At 45.2% G+C, this 23,179-nt stretch overlaps 1 protein-coding gene across 7 annotated transcripts in view; it reads left to right on the top strand.

The window, feature by feature from the left end:
- The window catches only part of PUM2 (pumilio RNA binding family member 2), a 4,949,642-nt gene that overhangs the window by 2,283,926 nt on the left and 2,642,537 nt on the right, over window positions 1-23,179 (top strand). For all 7 annotated transcript variants that reach the window (XM_044067594.1, XM_044067585.1, XM_044067551.1 and 4 more), the window contains exon 12: window positions 19,671-19,814. In XM_044067594.1, the coding sequence (XP_043923529.1) occupies window positions 19,671-19,814 (144 nt within the window). The remainder of the gene's footprint in view (window positions 1-19,670; window positions 19,815-23,179) is intronic.

Here is a 23,179-nt window from a genome sequence, read left to right as displayed (position 1 = left end):
TCATCGTGTTATACTGCTGCTGTCGTCACACTTGGGTTATCCTGCCATCAGGCGGTCCCGCACTCGGCCGAATCCCAAAGTCTTGGTCCGGCGTCTGTTGTCGTCGCTTCTTCCCTGACGTCAGTGCGACAGGGGGATAAAAGAGGCAGCCGACGCCATTTTCTTCAGTTTTTCTTGCCCCAGATGTCAGGTGCCCCCAACTAGGAAGGCAATACAAATAACTATGCAAACATACCCTAGCAGATAAACAATAGTACTAGCCGTTAGCAAATACACCATATAGACATGCATCCAATAGATTGATGTACATGGAGTTATAACTAACACCCTGGTATGTAGAGGGGATGCTGGGAGGGTAACCTGGACTGCAGCAGTGTATACACTCGAACATCTACATTTATGGTAGGTACAAAACTGTACTATGTTCATCGTGTTATACTGCTGCAGTCATCACACTTGGGTTGAATCCCAAAGCTATGGATTGGTGGCTGGTACTAAACTGGGTTAGGTGAAGCTAGGATGCCCTGCAGAACTGAAGTGGCAAAACCAGCTCTGGTTTTTGAGTATAATGGAAAGTGGTAGTGCTTGGTAAAGGTGTGCACTGAACTCCAAGTAGCTGCCTCCAGAATGTCCTTGGTTGGAACCCCCCTGAGAAAGGCTGCTGAGGTTGCTGTAGCCCTGGTAGAATGGGACCTAATATTAACAGGCACTGCTTTCCCATGGTGCGAGTAGCAAAAGCGGATACAATGTGCTATCCATTTGGAGATGGTCTGTTTTGAAATAGTCTTTCCTTGTGAACCTGCAGCATATGATACAAAGAGTTGGTCCGTTTTTCTGAAGGTCTTTGTCTTATCCAAATAGTAACGTAGCTGTCTGTGAATGTCCAAAGAGTGAAGGAGTCTTTCTCCTTTATTCTGGGGGTTTGGAAAAAAGGTGGGTAAATGAATGGTTTGATTCAAAGCCACACTGGATACTACCTTTGGCATAAAGGTAGGGTTAGTTCGTAAAGAGACTCTGTCCTGATGGAAAATGATGAAAGGTTCCACTGCCATAAGTGCCTGTAGTTCTGAGACCCTGCGTGCTGAGGTGATAGCCAGCAACAGAGCTGTTTTCCATGATAAGTATTGTAGTTCTGCTGAGAAGGCTGGTTCGAAAGGAGGCAGTGTTAATTTTTCTAAAACGAAGTTGAGGTCCCAAGCTGGCGTTGGGGGTTTTCTGGGGGTCTTATATTCTTAGCCCCTCTGAGAAACTGCCTTAGTAAAGGGTGTGAGAATATGGGAGGATCCGTATTATATTGAGCTGAAATGGCTGAAGCATGGATTTTAATGGATGAGAAAGAAAGGCCTTTGTGTAGCATCTCAGTTAAGTATTGCAGTATTTGAGAAATGTTTGGTATCCAAGGAGTTTGGCCTTTAGCCTGGTTGCATGCACAAAATCTTTTCCATTTGTCTGAGTAAGTTTTTCTGGTGCTGGGTCTCCTGGCCTCCAAAATGACATTCAGGACGTCCTTTGACAGAAGTGTTGATTGATAATTCAAGGTATTCTCCACGCAGCTAAATTTAAAGTCCTGAGCCGACTGTGAAGGATCTGAGAGTTTTGCTGAGTCAACAGAAGTGGGAATTGAGGTAAGATCCATGGAGGGCTGTGAGTCAAGGTCCTTAGTAATGGGTACCAGTGCTGACGTGGCCAGTCAGGAGCAATGAGGATCATTTGTGGTCTCTCTGATCTGACTTTCAGTAATACCTTGGTCAAGAGAGGTAGTGGTGGGAAGGCATAGACTGTCAATGCTGTCCAACTGAATGATAGGGCGTCCACTTTCCAGGCTAGGGAATGATAAGTCCTTGTGCAAAATTGCTGTAGTTGGCAATTGTTGGGGGAGGCAAATAGATCTATGTCTGGGCGTCCCCACCTTTGAGTTATCATTGAAAATACTTGTGGGTGTAGTCTCCACTCGTGAGGATCTGCCAAATTCCTGCTTAATTCGTCTGCCAATATGTTTTCCTTTCCTGGCAGGAATTGTGCTTGCAGTTGTACTTGGTAAGTCAATGCTGTGTCCCACAAGGTCATTGCCTGTCTGCATAAAGGGTAGGAGTGTATTCCTCCTTGTTTGTTTATGTACCACATAACTGTGGTGTTGTCTGTCCTTATTAGTAGTTGTTCTGGATGCAAGAGTTCCTTGAAGGCTGTCAGTGCATTTTGCACAGCTAGCATCTCCCTTTGGTTGATGTGTAGATGCATTTGTTTTGCAGACCATTTTGCCCTGTATGCACTGTCCTGCCATGTGTGCTCCCCAGGCGTAGTCTGAAGAATCTGTTGTCATAGTTTGGTTTGCTGGAGGTAAGACAAAAGGAAGACCCTTGTTAATTTGACATGCTTGAGCCCACCATAGGGAATCTTTTTGAAGGCAGGAAATGAGAGGTATACTTGTTTCGAAGCTGTGCCTGTGTTGAGTCTATACACTTTTCAGGTACCAGTATATAATTTCCTCATATGCAGCTTTGCATGTGGAATTAGTTGAATGCAGGATGCCATGAACCCCAATGCCTGCAGGATTTTCCTTGCAGTGAGCTGGGTAAAAGTTGCCATCTTTTTGAAGTATTGAGTCAGTTGTTTTTGTTTGTCTGGCGTGAGATAAGCAATCTGGGCCATTGTATTTAAGCTGGCACCCAGAAATATTATGTCTTGTGAGGGTATTAGCTTTGACTTCTTTTTGTTTACTGTGTACCCTAGGCAACTTAGCAGCTTTGTTACAAATACCAGATGCTGTAACAGAATGGCCTTGCTGTCCACTTTGATCAGGCAGTCGTCCAGATATGGATAAATTTGTATTCCTCATTGTCTGCAGTATGCAATTACTGATGCCAGGCATTTCGTAAATACTCTAGGCGCAGTAGATAAGCCAAAGGGCAATGCAGAGAATTGATAATGCGTTGTACCTGCCAAAAATCTGAGGTATCTTCTGCAATCTTGTCTGATAGGGACATGCAGGTATGCCTCTTTGAGGTCCAAAGTTACCAGCCAAGACTCCTTACCCAGCATGGGAAGAAGTTGCTGTAGAGTGAGCATTTTGAATTTGGGTACCTCCAGGTATGTGTTTAGAATTGAGAGATCTAAAATGGGTCTCCAGGCTTTGTCCTTTCTTGGTACTAAAAAAAGTCTCGAGTAAAAACCTTGACCTTGCTCCTTTGTAGGCACCTTTTGAATTGCTTTCATATCCATGAGAGCTGAAATTTGCATCTGTGCCTCTGCCCATTGGTTTGGAGGCAGATTTGGCATGCCTCTCATCCATGGTAAAGTGTGAAAATGAAATCTGTAGCCTCGGGTAATAATATCCAGAACCCATTTGTCCTTTGTTATGATGCACCAATTTTGTGGAAATAGAACCAGTTTTCCTCCCAAAGGTGCTGCCAGGGCAATTTTTGCTTGGCAGGCGAAGAGGGAAGTCACTGTGTTTGTTTCCTGGAGGGTTGAGATCTTTCACCTCTTTGAGCTGTTGTATGCCATTGTCTAGGCCTGAAAGTACCTTGTGGCTGGCCTCTGACCCTTGGGCGTCTGTACCTACCCCTTTGGGGTCTGTCTGATGCAGGAAAGGACCAGTTTTTTGATGGCCAGTTTCTGCTGAAACGAGGAGGTTGTACCTGTAAAAAATCTTTAACTGTCTGCATAGATTTTGCCTTTTCTTCCATTTTCTTTAAAACTTCCTCTGCTTTGACACCAAATAACACATCTTTCTGCAATGGAGCATCCAATAACTTTGCTTTGACATGTTCTGGTAAGGCTTGCTCTTTTATCCAAGCATGTCTACGTATTACAGATCCTGTGACCGCTGCTCGACATGAGGCTTCCAATGAATCAAAACCACACTGTAAGGTATGCTTTCCCACCTGTTCTGCTGCATGCAGCAAATCCTGCATCTCTTTAAAATCAGGTTGATCTGCCTGAGGGATCACTTTCTGCTTTAACTGTGTAATCAAGTACTGCTGGTATTTTAGCATGTGGAATTGGCAGTTTAAGGCCCTCATGGCCAAAGTGGCAGACGTATACACTTTCTTCCCCCATCTTTCTAATGCTCTGGAATCTCTTTCAGAAGGTAGTGGATTCTTAGCAGTAGAGGCCTTAACCCATTTGGGACCCTGGGAAATGGTTTTGGGGTCTGCAACAGGGCTTTTATATAGAAACTAATGAGAATCAGGAACTCGGTAGCATCTGTCTGGTTTAGCTGGTGCAGGAGGTAAGGAACCTGGGTTTAGACTAGATTCGGAGTAAACATCATCCAAAATGTCTAAAACTGGAGGAATTGCAAGGGGTCTATGCTGTGGGAGAAGAAGGAACTCACGGAGTCTTTTCTCAGAGTCAGAGTAATCTTGGCCTTCCCAGTGGAAGTGTTCCCTCATGGTGTGTAAAGTTTCCCCAAAAGAGTAGTCTTCAGGGGGGGAGACAGAGGGAATGGACTCTTCAGCATCGGAGTCTTCATAAGGAGGAAAGGAATAATCCTGGTCCTCAGTTACTGTTATTTTGCAGCCGATTGTTCTGAAAATTTCTGCATCTTAGATGTTCTTCACGTTTTCACTGTTGCAGTCATTACATCTGGGTTATCTGCCTGCAGGTAGCCCTCAACCGGCTTGAATACTAGAGTCTTGGGTTTCTTCTTCGGATGTGCTCTCTTCTTCCATGACATCAGGTTGTCAGGAGTATAAAACATGCAGCCGACACCATTACATCAGTCTTTCTTGCCACGCTGTGCCCGAAGCAGAAGCAGTTTGCAAGTGCCGGTTGGCCGACTACTGAAATTTTTGTTTTCGAGTTCCAGAACCAAAGTCTTCAAAGAAAGCTAAGTACCCCATTGGGGATCCTTTTTCTTGCTCTTAACCGATGTCAGTAAAAGTTAACAATTGTATTACCTGTGGAAAGGAAATACCTCATAAAGATTTTCATTCGTACTTCATTCCTTGCCTAGGCCCAGACCACGACGTCCCTCGCTGTTGGTTTTGTGCCTTGTTCAACCCCGAACTATTCGTCGTCAGTCTATATTTGCAGCAAATTATTTTGGTACTCTGTTTAACTATCCAGAAATGACTTCGGTAAGCCATCCAACTACCGGTATTCCAAAAAAAATAAGGTTAAAAAACAGAGACAGACCGCATAGGTCCAAAGCTGCCGACGACGCTTCTGTTCAGCTAGTCACCAGTCCGCCAGTACTCAGTGAGGCGCTTTCTCAGCCCCTGATACCCATTACTTCATATTCGCAGGCTTCTACTGAGACCCATTTGGAGTCCGGTATGCCCCGAAATGCTTCTTTGACTATGAAACCTGCAGATGTCTGTACCTTGGATGGGTCCGGAGCCGCTGTGCAGGCACCGGCTTCTGAGGGTGTATTCAGGCCTACAGACTTGCATTTTAAACTGACACAATCTTCTTCATCCAGGCGTAAAACTTGACACACGCCTAGAGAATTGATGCTCAGGCCCATATGCCTAAAAAACAAATGCTTAGTATGGCTAAAGACCTTATTACCTTAATTAGGGGAAGCTAGCATTCCCCCCTCTAAGAGACCTAGAACTGATTTTCCTTCTGATTCTTCTGATCAGGAATCTGATATTTCTGTTTCTTCTGATTACCAGGATTTGCCCCTTTCTGTCTGAGGATTCTGATGCAGAGGATTCCATTCCCTCTGCTTCCCCTCCAGAAGATTTCTCTTTTGGTGAAACCTTGCACACTCTTAGGGAGCATTTCCGCTGGGAAAGCCAGGATTACTCTGACTCCAAAAAGAGGCTTAGGGAATTTCTACTCCTCAACATATAGGCCTTTAGCTATCCCTTCTGTTATGGACATTGTACATTATGCTTTCTTGGAATCTAGCATTTACCCAGACACTTTACCTCCTGCTCCCAGACAACCTGACAGGTATTACAGAGTACCTGACTCTCTCAAGTTCCTCTTCAAGAATCCTACTGCGGATCCAGTGACCATTTCCCAAGGGCATTAAGGCTACTGCTGCCAAAAACCCTGCCCCTTCTGCTAGAGATTCTAGAGCCTTGGACAGATGTGGTAAGAAGGTATATACTTGTACTACTTTAGCCATTAGGGCTTTAAATTGCCAGTTTCATATGTTAAAGTATCAGCAGCATATTATGGGGCTGCTTAAACAGAAAATTATGTTGATTCCTACTGTGCTGAACACAAAGAATTACAGGATTTAATGCATTCTGCGGAACAAGTTGGTAAACGTACTTTGCAGTGTGGTTTTTACTCTTTAGAAGCATCTTGCAGGGCTGCTGTCACTGGGTCTGTACTTAGAAGGTATGCATGGCTCAAGGAGCAAAACTTGCCAGATCATGTTAAAGCTAAATTACTGGATGCTCCCTTAAACCAAGACCGCCTGTTTGGCAGCAAAGCAGAAGTCCACAAAAGGATGGAGGAAAAAGCTAAATCTATGCAAACTGTTAAAGATTTCCTGCAAGTACAGCCTCCCAGATTTAGTAGGTATTGGCCTTCAATGAAAATTGGTCCTTTCCAGCCACTTCCAGGCTTTCTGAGTCCAAACCCAGGGACAGCAGGTCACCTACGTTACAGTCTCAGGCTATGCACCGGCCTAAGTAGTGGGAGGCTCGCACTTCCAAAGCAGGGAGTAGTAAGAGCCTTCCAAGCCCTGCTCAACTACCTGCTCCTTTAGGAGGAAAGCTCGCCCTGCATACAAAAAACTGGAAACACATTATCCAGGACAAATGGGTTTTGAATATACTTTCCCAGGGATACAGATTCCACTTCGACTTCCACACCCTACCAACCCCAAACGGTTGGCCAGACCTTTCCCCAAATCAGTGGGCAGAGGCTCAACAGCAGATTCTCTCTCTTCTAAGTATCAGGGCTATTTATCCTGTTCCAGCAGAAGAAAGGGGACAAGGTTTTTACTCAAGACTTTTCGTGGTACCCAGAAAAGACAGCTCCTGGCATCCTATCCTGGACCTCTCTATTCTAAACACTTTTGTGGTAATCCCAAAATTCAAGATGCTAACACTTCAACAGCTGCTTCCTATGCTAGGCAAAGATGCCTGGTTGGCAACCTAAGACTTAAAGGAAGCTTACCTGCACATTCCAGTAAGGGAATCTTGCAGGAAATACCTATGCTTCATGGCAGGCTCCATGCACTTTCAGTTCTCTGCACTTCACTTTGGCTTATCTGCTGCACCCAGGGTATTCACAAAGTGTCTAGCTCCAGCCATTGCATTTTGCAGACAGAGAAATATTCAAATATACCCATGCTTGGACGAAGGAATTGCTATTAAAACATCTGGCATTCGTAAATAAACTTCTAAACTCACTGGGGTGTACCATAAACGAAAAGAAGTCTCAGCGAGTACACTGCCAACAAATTGTATTCCTGGGAACAAGCTTGAACACAACTTCCCAGATGGCTTTCCCGACTCCAGAGAAACAAGTTTTTAAATGTTAGTCTTGGTGAATGAAAGGTCTTATTTATTCATGTTTTGAAACTGAGTTTCGTTCTTTTATGGAATATATTGCAAGTGTGTTTTTTTGTAGTGTAAAAGATTTTTTATTTCTTAGTATTTGACTTTAATGTTAAATGAATTGGAGCCAATTAAGGTTGATTGTCCAATTAGTAAGGGTATATAAATGCACTAGGAATTGTGTGTTAATGTTTGTCTGATGGAGAGACACTGTGCCCTCCGAAAGCGTTTTGCTAACAATAAAACAGTTACAATAAAACAGGTACTTTTATCGGGGTTGCGTTCTCAAGCTCTCTTTTTTTGTTTTTTTTTACTAGTTTGTTTTGTGTCCTTTGTTGGTTCGTTAAACAAGTTTATTTAACAACCTACTTCAAACAACTGGCCACAAAGACCCAGCTGTCTGCAAGGAAAATTCTGCAAGCCCTGGGGTTCATGGCCACTTGCATTCTACTAATTCCATATGCAAGACTGCATATGAGGAAACTGCAGTGGTATCTAAAAAGCCTACGGTGTCAACATTCTCAGGTCCTGGAATCAATGATTCCTTTCATTCCTTGTATAAAGACAGAGTTCCTTTGGTGGGCAGAGGCCTGCTACCACAACAAAGGGCTCCCTTTCACTCTACCCCCTGCCACTCAAACCCTAGTAACAGACGCATCAGACTGTGCATGGGGGGCTCTCTTGGCAGGGCAGTGCATTCAGGGCAAATGGAACCCGAGACAGATGCACCTGCATATCAACCAAAAAGGAATGTTAGCTGTACAGAATTCTCTGACAGCCTTCAAGGACCACATTTTTTTAGGACAATTATTGGTACAGACAGACAGCACCACAGTTATGTGGTACATAAACAAACAGGGGGGAACCCACTCGTACCCTCTCTGCAGACTAGCCATATCTTTGTGGAACACAGCCTTGAGCTATCAAGTGCACCTACAAGCTCAATTCCTGCCAGGCAAGCTAAATTCACTGGCGGACCTAAGCAGAAATCTCATGGACCCACACATATGGAAGCTGGAACCAAAAATATTCAACCTCTTGAGGATCAATTGGGGGACCCCAGAGATGGACCTGTTTGCCTCCCCTCAAAACTACTAATTTGACAAATTCTGCACAAGGACTTCCCACAGTCAAGCTTGGAAAGTGGATGCCCTGTCCTTTACCTGGGAAAGCCTCTCAGTTTATGCCTTTCCTCCTCTGCCTCTCCTCTCGAAGGTTTTGCTAAAGATCAAACAGGACAAACCAAGGACTATACTGATTGCACCAGACTGGCCACGTCAGCACTGGTACCCCTCTTGGGCAGTATGACACTGCTGGAACCATGACATCTGCCTCAAACCCCTTCCCTGCTGTCTCAGCAGGTGGGCCAGATTCTGCACCTTCAGCTTCAAACCCTGAACCTTGCAGCCTGGCTAATTCCTTGAGCTTCTAATAGCATCCCTCAGTAAGCAGGTACTAGATATCATTCTGGAGGCAAGGAGGCCTAGTAATAGAAAGTCCTATGCTGAAAAGTGGAAAATATACTGTTCCTGGAGCCAGACACGGGGGGGGTTGGGCACAACAGTGCCCAGCTTACCTCATATTCTTCAGTACTTAACAGAAATGATCCATAAGGGCCTATCCTTCCCGTCTATTAAAATTCATGCCTCTGCCATTTCAGCACATTATAATTCTGAGCCACCCCTCTTCTCTCCCCCCTGCTAAAGCAATTCCTTAGAGGGGCCAAAAATTTAAGACCTCACAGGAGAGCCCCTGCTCCAGCCTGGGACCTTAATTTTGTATTGGAAAAGCTCACTCTCCCTCCTTTTGAGCCAGCTGCAACTGCAGAGTTGAAATTCCTTTCTTGGAAAACAGCCTTCCTTCAAGCCATCACTTCAGCAAGAAGAGTGTCTGAATCAGAGGCCCTCATGGCAGTGGAAGAACCCTTCATTATCTTCCATGCAGACAGGGTTTCTCTCAGGACCAATCCTTCTTTAATGCCCAAGGTGGTGTCTAGTGTGGCCCTTAATTAGTCCATTAATGTGTCTACCTTTTTCCCAAATCCACAAAACAAAGGAGAACGAGTACTGCACTCTTTGGACGTGCACAGACAACTTAGATTTTACTTGGACAGGACTAAGCCTCTCAGAAAATCTGAACAGCTGCTAGTTGGCTTTGCTGCAAGGGCAGAAGGGAAAGCCATTTCAAAGCAAACCATTTCTAAGTGGATAGCCCATTGCATTCATTTCTGCTATAAGCACCATGGAAAACCTACCCCACAGGGGATAAGATCACATTCCACCAGGGCTGCATCTACCTCTACAGCCTTTCTCAGAGGTGTCCCCACCAGGGACATCCTAGAAGCTGCTACCTGGAGCTCTGTACATACCTTCACCAAGCATTACCACATGCCTATTTTTTCTAAATCCAGAGCTGATTTTGCCACTGCAGTCTTGCAGGGCTTAATAGCTGGCCCTAATGCTCTCTAACTTCCTTTTCCCTTCGTTAGCTTTGGGAATCAACCCAAATGTGATGACTGCAACAGTGAAACACAAAGAACATAGTACAGTTGTGTAGACTTACCATAAATGTAAATGTTCGAGTGTATTCACTGTTGCAGTCCTGGTTACCCTCCATCCAGCCCCCTGACTTCTCTTGGCTCTAACTTTCCTTCTTGTTTGGTGTATTTAAGCTTTCTGTTGTATTTTCTTTTTGTTGGAGGGGTACCATAACATATAATTGCTTCCCATTGTTGGGGCACCTAACATCTGGGGCAAGAAAAACTGATGTAATGGCATCGGTTGCATGTTTTATACACCTGACGACCTGATGTCATGGAAGAAGAGATCGCATCCGATGCAGGAATCCAAGACTCTGGTATTAAGGTTGGCTGAGGGCTACCTGCAGGCAGATAACCCAAATGTGATGACTGCAACAGTGAATACACTCGTAACATCTACATTTATGCTAAGTGTACACAACTGTGCTTTTTCTTTCCTGGACAGAATCTGAAAATTGCCGGCTGAGATCAGGTCTTTGTGCTGGTTAACAAACAAAGTTAAAATATAATAAAGTAAATGCAGCAGTATGCCCTCCTCTGTTTGCCTTGATTGTCAGATCTTGATAGGCATTAGGTTCAGTGATATCCATATTTTCTTCAACCCAGAATCACTCCACTCGGCCATGCAGAGATCCAGCCTGCTGGTGCAGAGATTTTGGCTTTGCTTTTAATGCTATTGAGCCATGTTTAGTCAGTCATAGAGAGTGGTGTGAAGTGGAGTGTAAGCATATTTGGTGACTGTGCTTCCCTAGGTTGAGTCCAGGATTGTAGTCTGTTTTGTATAGACTCCCATTGGAGATGGTGGGGTAGTAGTTAGCAGGGGTTTGCGTTCATTATGGAAGGGATAGAGCTGTAGCACAAGTGCAGCACTGTGACACACATATTGTGTGAAAGAAATTTAGAAAATATGACAGGGACCTTATTCCTGCATTTACTAGACTATTGCTCATTTTCATCCTTTCAGTCTTACAACATCCTCACTTCAGAATAGGCTTACACTGCAGATTCATACTGATGCCCAAAATGGCTACACTTTCAGTGGAGAGAGCGATTCCTGTCCTCGGAGGCCATAATGAGATCATCCCCTTGTGCATGTTTCCTATAGGGGTTGAGACTGTCAAGCTTAGGAAACTGGGAGTTTGATGCTGATCTGTCTTGAGCAAGGCCACAATCTTGTAACGCAATGGGTAATGGAATAAGGTATGTTGAGGGGTACAAAAAGAATTAAACTGGGAAAAAAATAGTTGTATAAAGCCAAATTTAGGAAGATCTCCTTTTTGGCCATAAGTTACGGAATACATCTGTGCATGTTAAGTTGTCAATCTCGCCTTCATTCTTGCTTGATGGGTTCGGAGCCGATCCTCGGCTCCGACTCGGCACTTGCTTTAGCTCGAGAACTCCTTTTACCAGCTCGAGGCAGCCCCATATCCCATGATGCAAGGCAGTAAGTACCCAGATCTCGTTTGCCGCTTCGCTTGGGAGGTCTTCTCTTTACCAGCTCCTGGTAAGTTGTTCACTTTTGTGAAGTTTTAAGCCCCTTTTTACTAAAAAACCTTGTATTAATAGTTTTAAACTTATATTATTCCTTTTCTGACAGAAATTTCCTGTCTCCTTTATTTTTTGTTAGTGTATCTTAAAAAACCCTTCCCATCCCCCCCCTGTTAGGGTGTGTGTATTGGTTTTGTAGAATACCTTTTGGTATTTATTTAAGTCTAATTTTGACTGGTGTGTGTGTGTGTGTTTTCGGCACCATGTCAAAGGAGAGGGTCTCAGGTTTTAAGAAGTGTGACTCGTGCTGTCAGAAGATGTCTCTGACAGACGGTCACACTTCTTGCCTGTATTGTCTGGGCCCTCTTCACCTGCAGGACTCCTGTGCTATTTGTCACTCCTTCAGCCAGAGAGTCCTGTAGGAGAGACATAACAAACTGGTTCTTAGGGGCCTTCTTAAGCCGGAGGGCTCTCCGGCTAAGTCGGCTCCATCAAAACCAGCAAGAGTTTCCAAGGCCCAGGCTTCTGTTCCTAAGCCTGCGGCCTCGGCTCCGACTGCATTGAGTCGAGATCGGCTCGGCTGGAGCCGATTCTGGCTTTACAGCGCCAGCACCGATGGCTATCGGTGCCGAACCTATTTTGACCACTTCGATGTCGGCTCCGATCGGCTCCGACACCCATGTGGCACAGGCATCGGTGTCGGCTCCGATCGGCTCCGACACCGTTACTTTGGTGGCTGTATCGGCTCCGGCTGGAGCCGATACATCGAGACGTTCTGTCGGCTCCGGAAGTCGGCGCCGGCAGGATCTGTAGTATCGGCCCCCATCGCTCATTCCCGGAAGAGGTCGCGGTCTCCTTCCTTGGAGCCGATACTTGCTCGGCCGCCTCTTCTATCGGAACGGAGCCATCGGAGCCGATCTTCAAGGTCATCCAGGTTGTCAGATCATGACCTAGAGAGAGTGGTCAGTAGATTACTCAAGTCACAGGTACTGGCCCAAATGCTACACAGTCCGTCTCAGCAGACGACTGTTGGTCCACACCCCGTTACAGTTCCTCCTTCAACTCTACCCCAGAGTTTGGAGTTGGAGTCTTCGGGCATGGTTACTGCTACGGCTGGAGGATGGATACCCCCTTCTGTTCCTTCAGCCTCTACTCTTAACTCCTCTTCCTTAGAGGGATTCGGTGGTCGGGCTTCCATGGTCTCCTCCGAGGGGGTGAGTGGCATCGGACCCTTGTCCGAGCCCGCTCTTCCCCTTGGAGCCTCGGCCTTGGTGAGCTCGGCTCCGACATCTGCCTCGCAGCCTTCCCCTTTCGGTGGTCCCGGGAGTTCCTAGCTCTTCGGAGCGGGTTCTCTCGGACCTGCCTGGGAGGGGAGCATTCGAGGTAATGAAGAGTGTACTGGCCACTGGTATCAGTCAGCAGTCTGTTCCCGTAGCTCCTCCCTCTATAGTACCTGTTGACATCTCTGCCACTTCTCTTGCTACAGGACCCAGAGATCCTCCGCCTCAGGTTTCCCCATTGGGAATTTCCCCCTCTTCCGAGGACTCTCCTGATGTTTCGGGAGATCCTCCTAGGAAGAGGACTTGTAAGAGGAAGCATGTAGACTCGCCCGAGTCTGTCACTTCGGATACTGACTTTGATGAGTCAGAGGGATCCCCTAGATCCCCGTCTGAGGATGTCTCCTTCTCAGACATCCTAGAACTTCTGAAACAGAGGGAAACTGGCCCACCAACAATCCCTCTGAGGATGAGTCAGTATACCTAGAGGCGTTTGGATCTCGGCCCTCCACCTCCTGGGTGTCTCCGCCTTCGACCCCCTTATGCAAGTCATTGCACGAAGGCGTGGGCAGCTCCTGACTCTGTAGAGCCAGTCCCTAGGAGGCCTTCAAAATTTATCACTGCCCCGAGTGACAAACAATTCCTTACCAAGGGTGTCCCGCTGATGCCATGGTGGTGGCTGCGGCCACCAAAAGGAACTTGCAGATCCTTCCGTGCCCGTCCATCCTCCTAATAAGGACTCTAGGACCATGGATAGGTACAGCAAGCGGATGTTTTCCTCAGCGACCTTTGCTATGCGTTCGCTGAATTATCTTTGTCACTTCACCAGACTCCAGAGAGATATCCTGAAGGAGCTGGGAGAAGTAGTTCAGGATCCTACAGCTGCAGGGGCTCAAGAAAAGATTGCTTCGCAGCTAGGAACCCTCAATTCCATTGCTAACTCCTCCATGCGGCTAATATCTTATGCTGCGGATGGAGCGAGTAGAGCAGCAGGCACAGGTGTGGCTCTTAGACGCCAAGCCTGGATGCGGCTATGTGATTTTGCGGATCCCTTTAAGGCGTCCTTCACAAATTCTCCCTTTGATGGGTCAGCTTTGTTTGGCCCTCAGGTGAAGGAAACCTTGACCAGGTGTGAGCAGGACGGCAACACTCTTTCTGCTGTTGGAGTCCGTTTTTCCACCCCTTCTAGGCCTTATCCCAAAGGACAGAAGGGTGGGAAGATGTGGTTCCATAAATCCCAAGGAGTCACGCCGGATTCACGTGGTCAGTTTACCCCTAGAGGCAGAGGGGGTAACAACAACAGACGCCGCTCTAGAGGCAGAGGGGGTCCGATGAACCAGGGAAACAGGGAGCCTCTCTCTGATAAGCCCTTTCAGCATCCCTGAGGTGTTGCCCGACTGTCCCTCCTTGGAGGCAGTCGGGGGAAGATTATCACTGTACCCAGAAGCCTGGCATTCCCTCACTCAAGACAGATGGGTACAGTCGATCATATCGAAGGGTTACATAATTCCTTTCGAGGAAAGTCCCTTCCCTCAAGTTTCCTTCCAGATGTACCACCGGTCTAAGGGAGATTGCAGAGTTAGAAATCGCAAAACTACTGCAAAAAGAGCCATTCAGCCAGTTACAATAGACCATTCAGAGCCGGAATCTACTCAAGGTTCTTTTGGTCCCCAAAAGACGGGAGACTGGAGACCAATATTGGATCTCAGCAGACTCAACAAGTCTGTCAGGAAGACAAGATTCGAATGGTCACTCTTCAGTCAATTCTGCCCTTCTTACAGAAGGACAACTGGATGTGCTCAATAGATCTTCAGGATGCGTACTATCACATCAAAATTCACAGACCCTCCAGGAGATTTCTCCGCTTTCGGCTGGGGTCCAGTCACTTCCAGTTCAGAGCCCTGCCCTTTGGTCTCACTACAGCCCCCAGAGTGTTCACCAAATGCATGGCAGTGGTCACGGCTCACCTGAGACGTCAAGGATTCCAGGTGTTTCCGTATCTCGACGACTGGCTCCTGTCAGCCACCACCAGGCATCAGCTTATACAAGCCAGGGATTACACAATAGACCTTTGTTCTCATTTAGGCATCTCAGTCAACTTCGAAAAGTCATCCTTATCGCCCTGCCAGTCTATTACCTTCATAGGCTAAACTTAAACACTGTTCGGATGTCAGCTACCCTTACAGAACAAAGAGTTTCAGACATTCAGACTCATGTCAGGATCATTCTGGCCAGCAAAAAGTACAGGCCAGAATGGTTCTAAAGGTATTAGGTCTCATGGCTGCGGCCATTACTCTTCTTCCCTGGCTCGATTCTACATGCCTCCTTCAGTGGATGCTGTTCACACAGTGGTCATACCAGCAACTCCCAATGCGTCACCAGATTCTGGTGACACAAACATGCAAAGAACATCTTGCTTGGTGGATCACATCGTCTCAGGTTCACCAAGGCAGGTGCTTTGTACCTCCGTCCCGATAGCCACTGTCACCACGGATGCCTCCCTGATCGGGTGGGGGTCATTATCAGGGCAGGATGGTTCATGGGGACGTGGCAACCGTTCGAGTACCATCTGCACATAAATGTCCTGGAGATGAGAGCAGTGCTTTTAACGCGTTGCAAGCCCTCAACGACTTTCTTCCCGTAGGGACAATTGCAGTCCACACAGACAACATGTCTGTAGTTTGGTATATCAACAAACAGGGCGGAACCAAGTCCTACCCCTTGTGTCGAGAAGCGCTCAGACTATGGCAATGGGCGATCTCCTCTCATCGGTTTCTGGTAGCAACGCATATCCCTGGGAAAACCAACATTATAGCGGACAGATTGAGCAGAGCTATTCTCATGCCTCACGAGTGGTCTCTCAAGCAATCCATAGCGGAAGAGATTTTTCTGGAATGGGGTCGTCCATGTTGCGATCTTTTGCTACTCCCCAAAACAGCAAATGTCCAGACTTCTTCAGCCTCTTCCCTCTATCAGGCCATCCCCCCAGAGACGCTCTGACCCAGGATTGGCCCCAGGGACTTCTTTATGCCTTCCCTTCATTTCCTCTGATCCCTCAGGTGATCCAGAAAGCTACCGTTTTGAGAGCCAAATTGATTCTCATTGCCCCTTACTGGCCTCGACAAGTTTGGTTCCCGTTCCTCCATCATCACCTTTTGGTGCAGCCGTGGCATCTGGACCCAGTGCCAGATCTACTGATTCACCAATCCGGTCAGCTGCACCGGTCAATCCCTTCTCTCAACCTCACAGCATGGTTGCTCCACTTCCTTCCTTAGCCAGGCTTCCTTTGATCTCTAACCCAGTTAGAGACATCATAGTAGCTTCACTAAAATCCTCTACCAGGAGGATTTACACAAGCAAATGGAACGTTTCTCTTATTGGGCTAAGGCCCAAAATATTGATCCTTTTACTGCCCCTGTTCAGGCAGTTCTGGACTTCTTAGCAGAGATTTTTCATGCAGGCTCCTCTTCTTCCACAGTCAGAGTTCAGTTGGCTGCTATTTCTAATTTTCATGTCGGGATAGCAGATCATAATATTATGTCCCATAGGCTCTGCAGGGCCTTCTTGAAAGGAATTTTCCTACTAAAGCCTCCAATCAGGAATCCTCCTCCTCAGTGGGATCTAAATTTAGTGCTGACATCCTTGATTCTTCCGCCCTTCGAGCTAGCTGTTTCTTGTTCCCTGAAATATCTTTCTTGGAAAACTTTATTCCTAGTGGCTATTACATCTGCCAGGAGGGTGTCTGAACTTCATGCTCTTCGGTTCGACCCCCTATTTGATTTTTCACAAAGACAGAGTATCTTTGAGAACTAATCCATCCTTTTTACCTAAGGTCGCTTCAAAAACAATCTGAATCAATCCATTGATCTCCTGTATTTTTCCTAACTATTCAGATAGAGCTGAACAAAAGCTACATTATCTTGACGTCCACCGTCAGCTTAGATATTATTTGGACAGAACAAAAAAATCTGATCAACTTTTTGTTTCCTATGCGGATAATAAAAAGGGCCTTCCTGTTTCTAAAGTGACTTTGTCCAGATGGCTTTCTTCGGTCATCACTGAAATTTATACGATCAGGGGAAAACAGCTGTGCTCAAAACCTAAAGCACATTCAACTAGGAGTTTAGCTACTTCTATAGCTTTTCAAGCTAGACTGCCTTTGGACACTATTTGTGCAGCGGCCACTTGGGCCACTCCTCACACTTTTGTTTCCCATTACAAATTGGACTTGGCCTCCAGGGACAGAGCCAGTTTTGGCTCTACAGTCCTCAAGAGTTTGTTCCATTGAGCCACCCAGGATAGAGGTGCTAGGGACGCGGTCCCATCAAGCAAGAATGAAGGCGAGATTGACAACTTAACATTAAGAAGTTATGTACCTACCATAACGTTCCATGTTAGTTGTCTTCTCTCGCCTTCTTTCTTGCGACCCTCCCTCCTTCCCCCTGGCCTGGACAGACCTTGTATAAGAAACTGTTATGCTAAAGACCATTCAGACCTGGTCCTTTTTCCATCTGTAAGTTTCTTCTTCCTTTGGGAAGTATTTTATGCTTGGTGTTATTGCCCTTTGTCAACAAACGAGATCTGGGTACTTACTGCCTTGCATCATGGGATATGGGGCTGCCTCGAGCTGGTAAAAGGAGTTCTCGAGCTAAAGCAAGTGCCGAGTCGGAGCCGAGGATCGGCTCCGAACCCATCAATCAAGAAAGAAGGCGAGAGAAGACAACTAACATGGAACGTTATGGTAGGTACATAACTTCTTATTTTGGTTGATTGCCATCTTTCTTTCCAAAACTCTTGACCCTAATTGTAGAACACTGACCAGCCATTTCAAATGTTGATGTTGGCCAAGCCTTCAGAACTCTGGTCTCATTTGATGTTTTACTCAGGGGAGCCTTCCTACATGTATCCCTAGCACAAGACAACAGCCCATTGTAAGATATGTATTTCATGTTGGAGAAGCGATCACCTCCACAGATTTGACCCTGCAACATCTTCAGAGCTAAAATTCTCATTACTGAAAAGTTTTTTTTCTTGCAGCCGTGATGTCATCCTGATGAATTTCATTGCTGTAGGCACTACCACGTTGATCTGTGTATTTGGTCTTCCACAGAGATGTGATCTCCCTGAATACCAACTCTGCTTTTTTGCCTGGAGTACCTACTTAAACTGAATGTAAATCTGACTGTGATTCTGCCTCTGTTCATAGACCAGTAATTCCATACAGTGAATTAGACATGCCTCTTGTTGATGATTACAGCCACATGACATTAGTTGAACAGAAGAAATACCTGAATAAAAAGATTGATACTTGGTTTCCTTCATTGTTGTTAGAGAGGCAAAAAGATTACCAAAAATTTTCTCTCAAAAGTGGCTGTAAGGCACCATCTTGCTTTGTTTTTGAGGCATAAGAAAGGGAGGGGGGAAAGCATTACCATCTGCTATTAAAGTACTGTAGTGATCTCATCATATACAGCTTTCTTTCTTAGAACTTCCACAGCCACCTTTCTCATTTACATAATTTTGTGGTGCACTACAAATTGGAATTGGGTTGCAGATCTCGGTTTTCCTTCAGGTCCATAGTGTTCTAGGGCATGTATATATTTCCAGCAGACAGTCCTCTGTGATATCAGAAAAGAAAGCTGAATGCACTTGGCATAACACTAAGTGTGTGAGTAGAGTCATTGCTGCTGGAAACATCTTCCCCTACCATCTTGTTTATGCTCTTTTACACCATCCAGAACTGGAGAGTTAGGAGTATGCCAAGGACTGTAGGCTTTGAACTTTATACATGACAGTTCATCCCTAAGTGCAAATAAGGCTTAATGTCCGCAGCAGTTTTCCTACATGTCTTGCAGTCAGAGCTGTACTTAAAGACATGGTGCTATGGATGTACACACAACTTTTCTTTCAAGGTACGTTTCAGGGATGTTTTCATTGTTGACTTAAAACTTCCATGACTTCTGCATGTTTTTGAAATGTAATGTGTCATAATTTGTAACTGTGTTTACTGAAGCAGTTGACTGTAGCCAGTCTTCCATTGTTTGTAATAACAAATGTGTTGATGTGATGGCACAAAATGTGTTGCTCAGTTAAAAAGTATAGCCTTATAGTTACTTCCATAAAGTGTAAAACCAGCTGATCTGTCAAATCATGCATGTTTCAGTTTTCAGAATTCCCCGTGTATGATTCTGCCATTCATAGTATTAAGTAGTTTTTTTTCTTCTCCTCTTTTCTTTTATGAGTGGCTAGACAGAGTTAAGGTTTCTCAAGTGAGTGTGTTTGCCATTTTTATAAAAAAGAAAATTAGTAGATTTATTCAATTTCTTCATATATAAATTAGTCATAAAATCTAGGCATGCAGAGACACCTGTACTTTTTTTGTTAACCTGGCATATTTGTATTTGCCTTTCAGCAGAGTGATATGTCTGCTACTTGTGATATTAGCTGCTCAGTTTTGTAAGTAATCCTAGGTCTTTACTGAAAGGTAGCAGGTTGTGATGCCAGTAATTCCCGTTTTTTGGAGGGGGGGGGGTCATATTAATGACATGCTGTCATGGAAACTTTGAAATATCTTACTTCATTGTGCCGTTCTTTCTTTCTGCAGGACTTGTTTAGAAATGGTTACGTAAGTTATGTGTAGGCACAGCTTACTGTATGTTTTTCTTAAGGACTTCAGTCAGGTTTAGGAGTGTAGCACAGTCCTGTGTAACAGATGGAATGGTTGTTTTAGCCAAGTGGGTGATGTGCATCTGTTAAGAAGCTAGGGTCAAGAGGGTTCTTTTCTAGGTCAGTGTGTTGTAATGCACAGTGTGTTAGTACTTTTTACCCATTTTTAGAGTCTTATGCTGTTATCTGCATTACTTTTTATGACTTAACCTCTGTGTTATTTTTCATAAGGTTACCAGGTGTTGACTCCAGCAGCTTATTATGACCAAACTGGTGCCTTAGTAGTAGGACCTGGTACAAGAGCTGGCCTGGGAGCTCCAGTTAGGCTTATGGCTTCAACACCAGTTCTTATCAACACTGCAGCAGCACAAGCAGGTAACTCATTTTTGACTCACTGGTATATTATCCTTGTGCCATGTTGTCATTCAAACTGTGAATACAGCCTGGATTTATGGTGTTTTGCACAGCATTATTCAGCATTTTTTATAAGGGATCAATCTCTCCTCTCACACACACACACACACACACACACACACACACACACACACACACACACACACACACACTCTCTCTCTTATTGAATGGGCTCCTGTAATTCCTGAGCTCCATAATAGAGCTATTCCAGTCCTAATACAAGCAGTCCTGTGTGTTGTAGACATTGCTCTGTCTTGTGTGCACAGGATTAGAGAGTGAAGATGTTTTTAATGATGAGAGGAAATGTAAGTGAAGGCTTTAACTGTGGCTGTGTTGGACTTTGTCAACCTTCCTGATCTGGTCAAGAATTACACAGTGGTGCTGTAACATCATCATTTACATTGCCACATGTAAATAGCTAAGGAGCTGTCTTTTTTTAAATCCTTTTATCAGCTCTACATGCTTGTCTACCATTTGGTCACAGCTGAGAAAGTTTTATTAATGTAGTGTTGTTGGGATGAGAGCTGATGACATGACAGTCATCCAGGCAGCCATGATGGAATTTTCATCATCTTGCCCTGTTCCCTCCACTTCTGGATGTGAGGGCCTGCTGTGATTTCCCCTGTAAGTTCATTTCTTCCCTTAGAGGGCATTTAAATGCTACTGCTCAGAAGTTGCTACATATGCCCAGCCAGTATTGTAGTGAGTTAGACGATCTCCACCACCCCCCTCAAAAAGATGGGTGAATCAACATCTGCTTACTCCTATAACAATGACTCCCCCAATGCTAATCTTGGTAGTTGATCCCAAATTATCTAGCTGATAGGATCTTATCCCTGTCTATCACAGAGGTGATGTATCTGTTGTTTCAGTTCACTTTGTTAATTAGGTAGTGTAGCAGACTTTCTGGTGTCCACCAGGAATTGCCAGCAGATTAGGTTCCAAGCTCCCCCCCACCCACACACACACAAAAAGGCAGCTGCTTCATCCTGTACCTTTGGCTATGCTCTCCAGCACTCTGTGATCATTGGATGTCCTGTTGCTGCACAGTTTGTGATTGTTTTTGAACCTACGTTATTTGTTTCAACAGTATATATATATATATATATATATATATATATATATATATATTTTATTTTTTTTTTTTTTTTTAACTAGGCTGTCCAATTAACTTGTGGTCCATTTTCAGTGGGTACATGATATAAAAAGCTTCAGATTAATCAATTTGATATGCAACATAAAAAAGTTAACGATGTTCTTCATCTCACATTGCTGCAGTCCTTACATATGGGTAGTCCGCTGTCCTCGGTCGGCCCGAATACCAAAGTATTAGGCTGACGTCGGTCATGGCGCTCAGATCTGACATCATAGCATCAGGGTATAAAAGCGCATGACCGACGTCATATCCTCAGTCTTTTTTGCCGCATGGTCCGATGCAGAAGCAGCGTTGCAAGTGCAGTTCGGCGTTCTGAAATTTTCGTATTCTGAGTTTCAGACCGATACCAAGTTGGGCTAAGTACCCCGTTGGGGAATATTTTTGTTTTTTCTTGCCTCAGTTAATTCCGGATGTCAGAAAAAGTGAATAATTGTATTTCTTGTGGGAAACAGATACCGCATAGGGATTATCACTCTCTTTGCATTCCTTGTTTGGGACCTGAGCACGACGTAGTCGGGTGTCGGTTTTGTGCTAGGTTTAATAAGCGCACCATAAAACGAAGGTTAGATTGCGCTAGGTTAGTCTTTGGTAAGCGGTGTAATTATAATATGCCGTCGGATCCTCCGTTGCCCGCTTCCACGAAGAAGCGCAAAGACAAATCTTTGAAAACTAGACAGGATGATTTGTCCGTTTTGGACGCCGGTCCTGTAGAAGCTACAGTGGAACAGGTGGATCCGACTGAAGTTTCTGTTGAGTCTCAGGGGGAAACTTTGATTTTGCAGGATGTGGCCTCACAGGAGTCAGGTCAGGCTGAAGGGGCCTCTCAGGTTACTGTTCTCCCGTCTATGACTAAGGTGGTTAGGCCTTCTGCTACTATTTCTAAGGCTTCTTCTAAGGGCAGGTCTGTTTTGCCTTCCTCTGGTGTCACTCCAGGTACTTCAGGGTCTGTGCCTAAAAAGCACATGCTTAAAATGGCAGAAGATTTGATTACTTTAATTAGGGGTTCTATGCCCCCTCCTGATAAGAGGCCCAGGGTGGAGCCAGAGTTGGAAAGTTTGGATCAGGCCTCAGATGACTCAGAGTCGATATTCAAGATTTTCCCCCTTATTCAGATTCTGATGCAGAGGATTCCACTCCTTCTGCTTCTCCTCCAGAGGATTTTTCTTTTTCAGAAACTCTGCATTCCATGAGGGAGCATTTTAAGTGGGAAGGACAGGATTTCTCTGATTCGCGGAAGAGGCTTAGGGAATTCTTGTTTTTACCACAGCATCGACCCTTGGCTATACCTCCTGTTTTGGTTCCCTAAATCCAGACTCTTTGCCTCCTGCGCCAGTTAAACCGGACAGGTATTACAGGGTGCCTGAGGCTCATAAATATCTGTATAAGAGTCCTAGGGCGGACCCGGAAACTATTAGTCAGGGGCCTAAGGGTGTTAGAGCCTCTGTTGTTAAGAATCCGGTTCCTCTAGATAAGGAAGCTAGAGCTTTGGATAGATGGGGTAAGAAGGTGTATACCTCTTCTACTTTAGCAATGAGGGCTTTAAATTGCCAGTTTCATATGTTGAAGTATCAGAATTTCCTCCTTTCTCAGCTAAAATCTAAAGTGGATGCTTTGGCAGAGGGCATTGAGTGTAAAGAATTGCAAGATTTAGTACATGTATCTGAACAGGTGGGTAAGCATTCTTTGCAGTGTGGTTTTGATGCTGTACAGGCCTCTTCTAGGATGGCTGCCACTGGTTCAGTTCTTCGTAGGCACGCCTGGCTTAAGGATCAGAATTTGTCCGAGCATGTTAAAACTAGAATTCTGGATGCCCCTTTACAGTCTGAAGTTTTGTTTGGTCCCCCTGTGGAGTTGGTGTTGAAGAAAATGGAAGACAAGGCTAAGTCTATGCAGACTGTTAAAGATTTTTTGCAGGTGCAGCCTCCAAAGTTTAGTAGAAATTGGCCTACTAAGGGGTGGACGTACCCTTCTTCTGATTCTCAGTCTAGGGGTAGATCTAGACGTGGCAGGGGCAGAGCTCATAGTACATTCAGGCCTAGAACTTGGAGTTCGCCTGCACAACCTGCAGGGGAAAGCAGGGGCCAGTCCTTTCGTAATCAGGCCCAATGACTTGCATTTTCAGCTGCCAGATTCTTCTTGCGTGGCAGCTCCTTTGGGAGGAAAGTTAGCA

Source organism: Protopterus annectens, chromosome 1.part0 (assembly GCF_019279795.1).
Source record: "Protopterus annectens isolate FY-2018-M chromosome 1.part0, PAN1.0, whole genome shotgun sequence".
Classification (NCBI taxonomy): domain Eukaryota; kingdom Metazoa; phylum Chordata; order Ceratodontiformes; family Protopteridae; genus Protopterus; species Protopterus annectens.
Note: the sequence above shows the minus strand (reverse complement) of the source record. Positions and strands in the feature narration are given on the sequence as shown.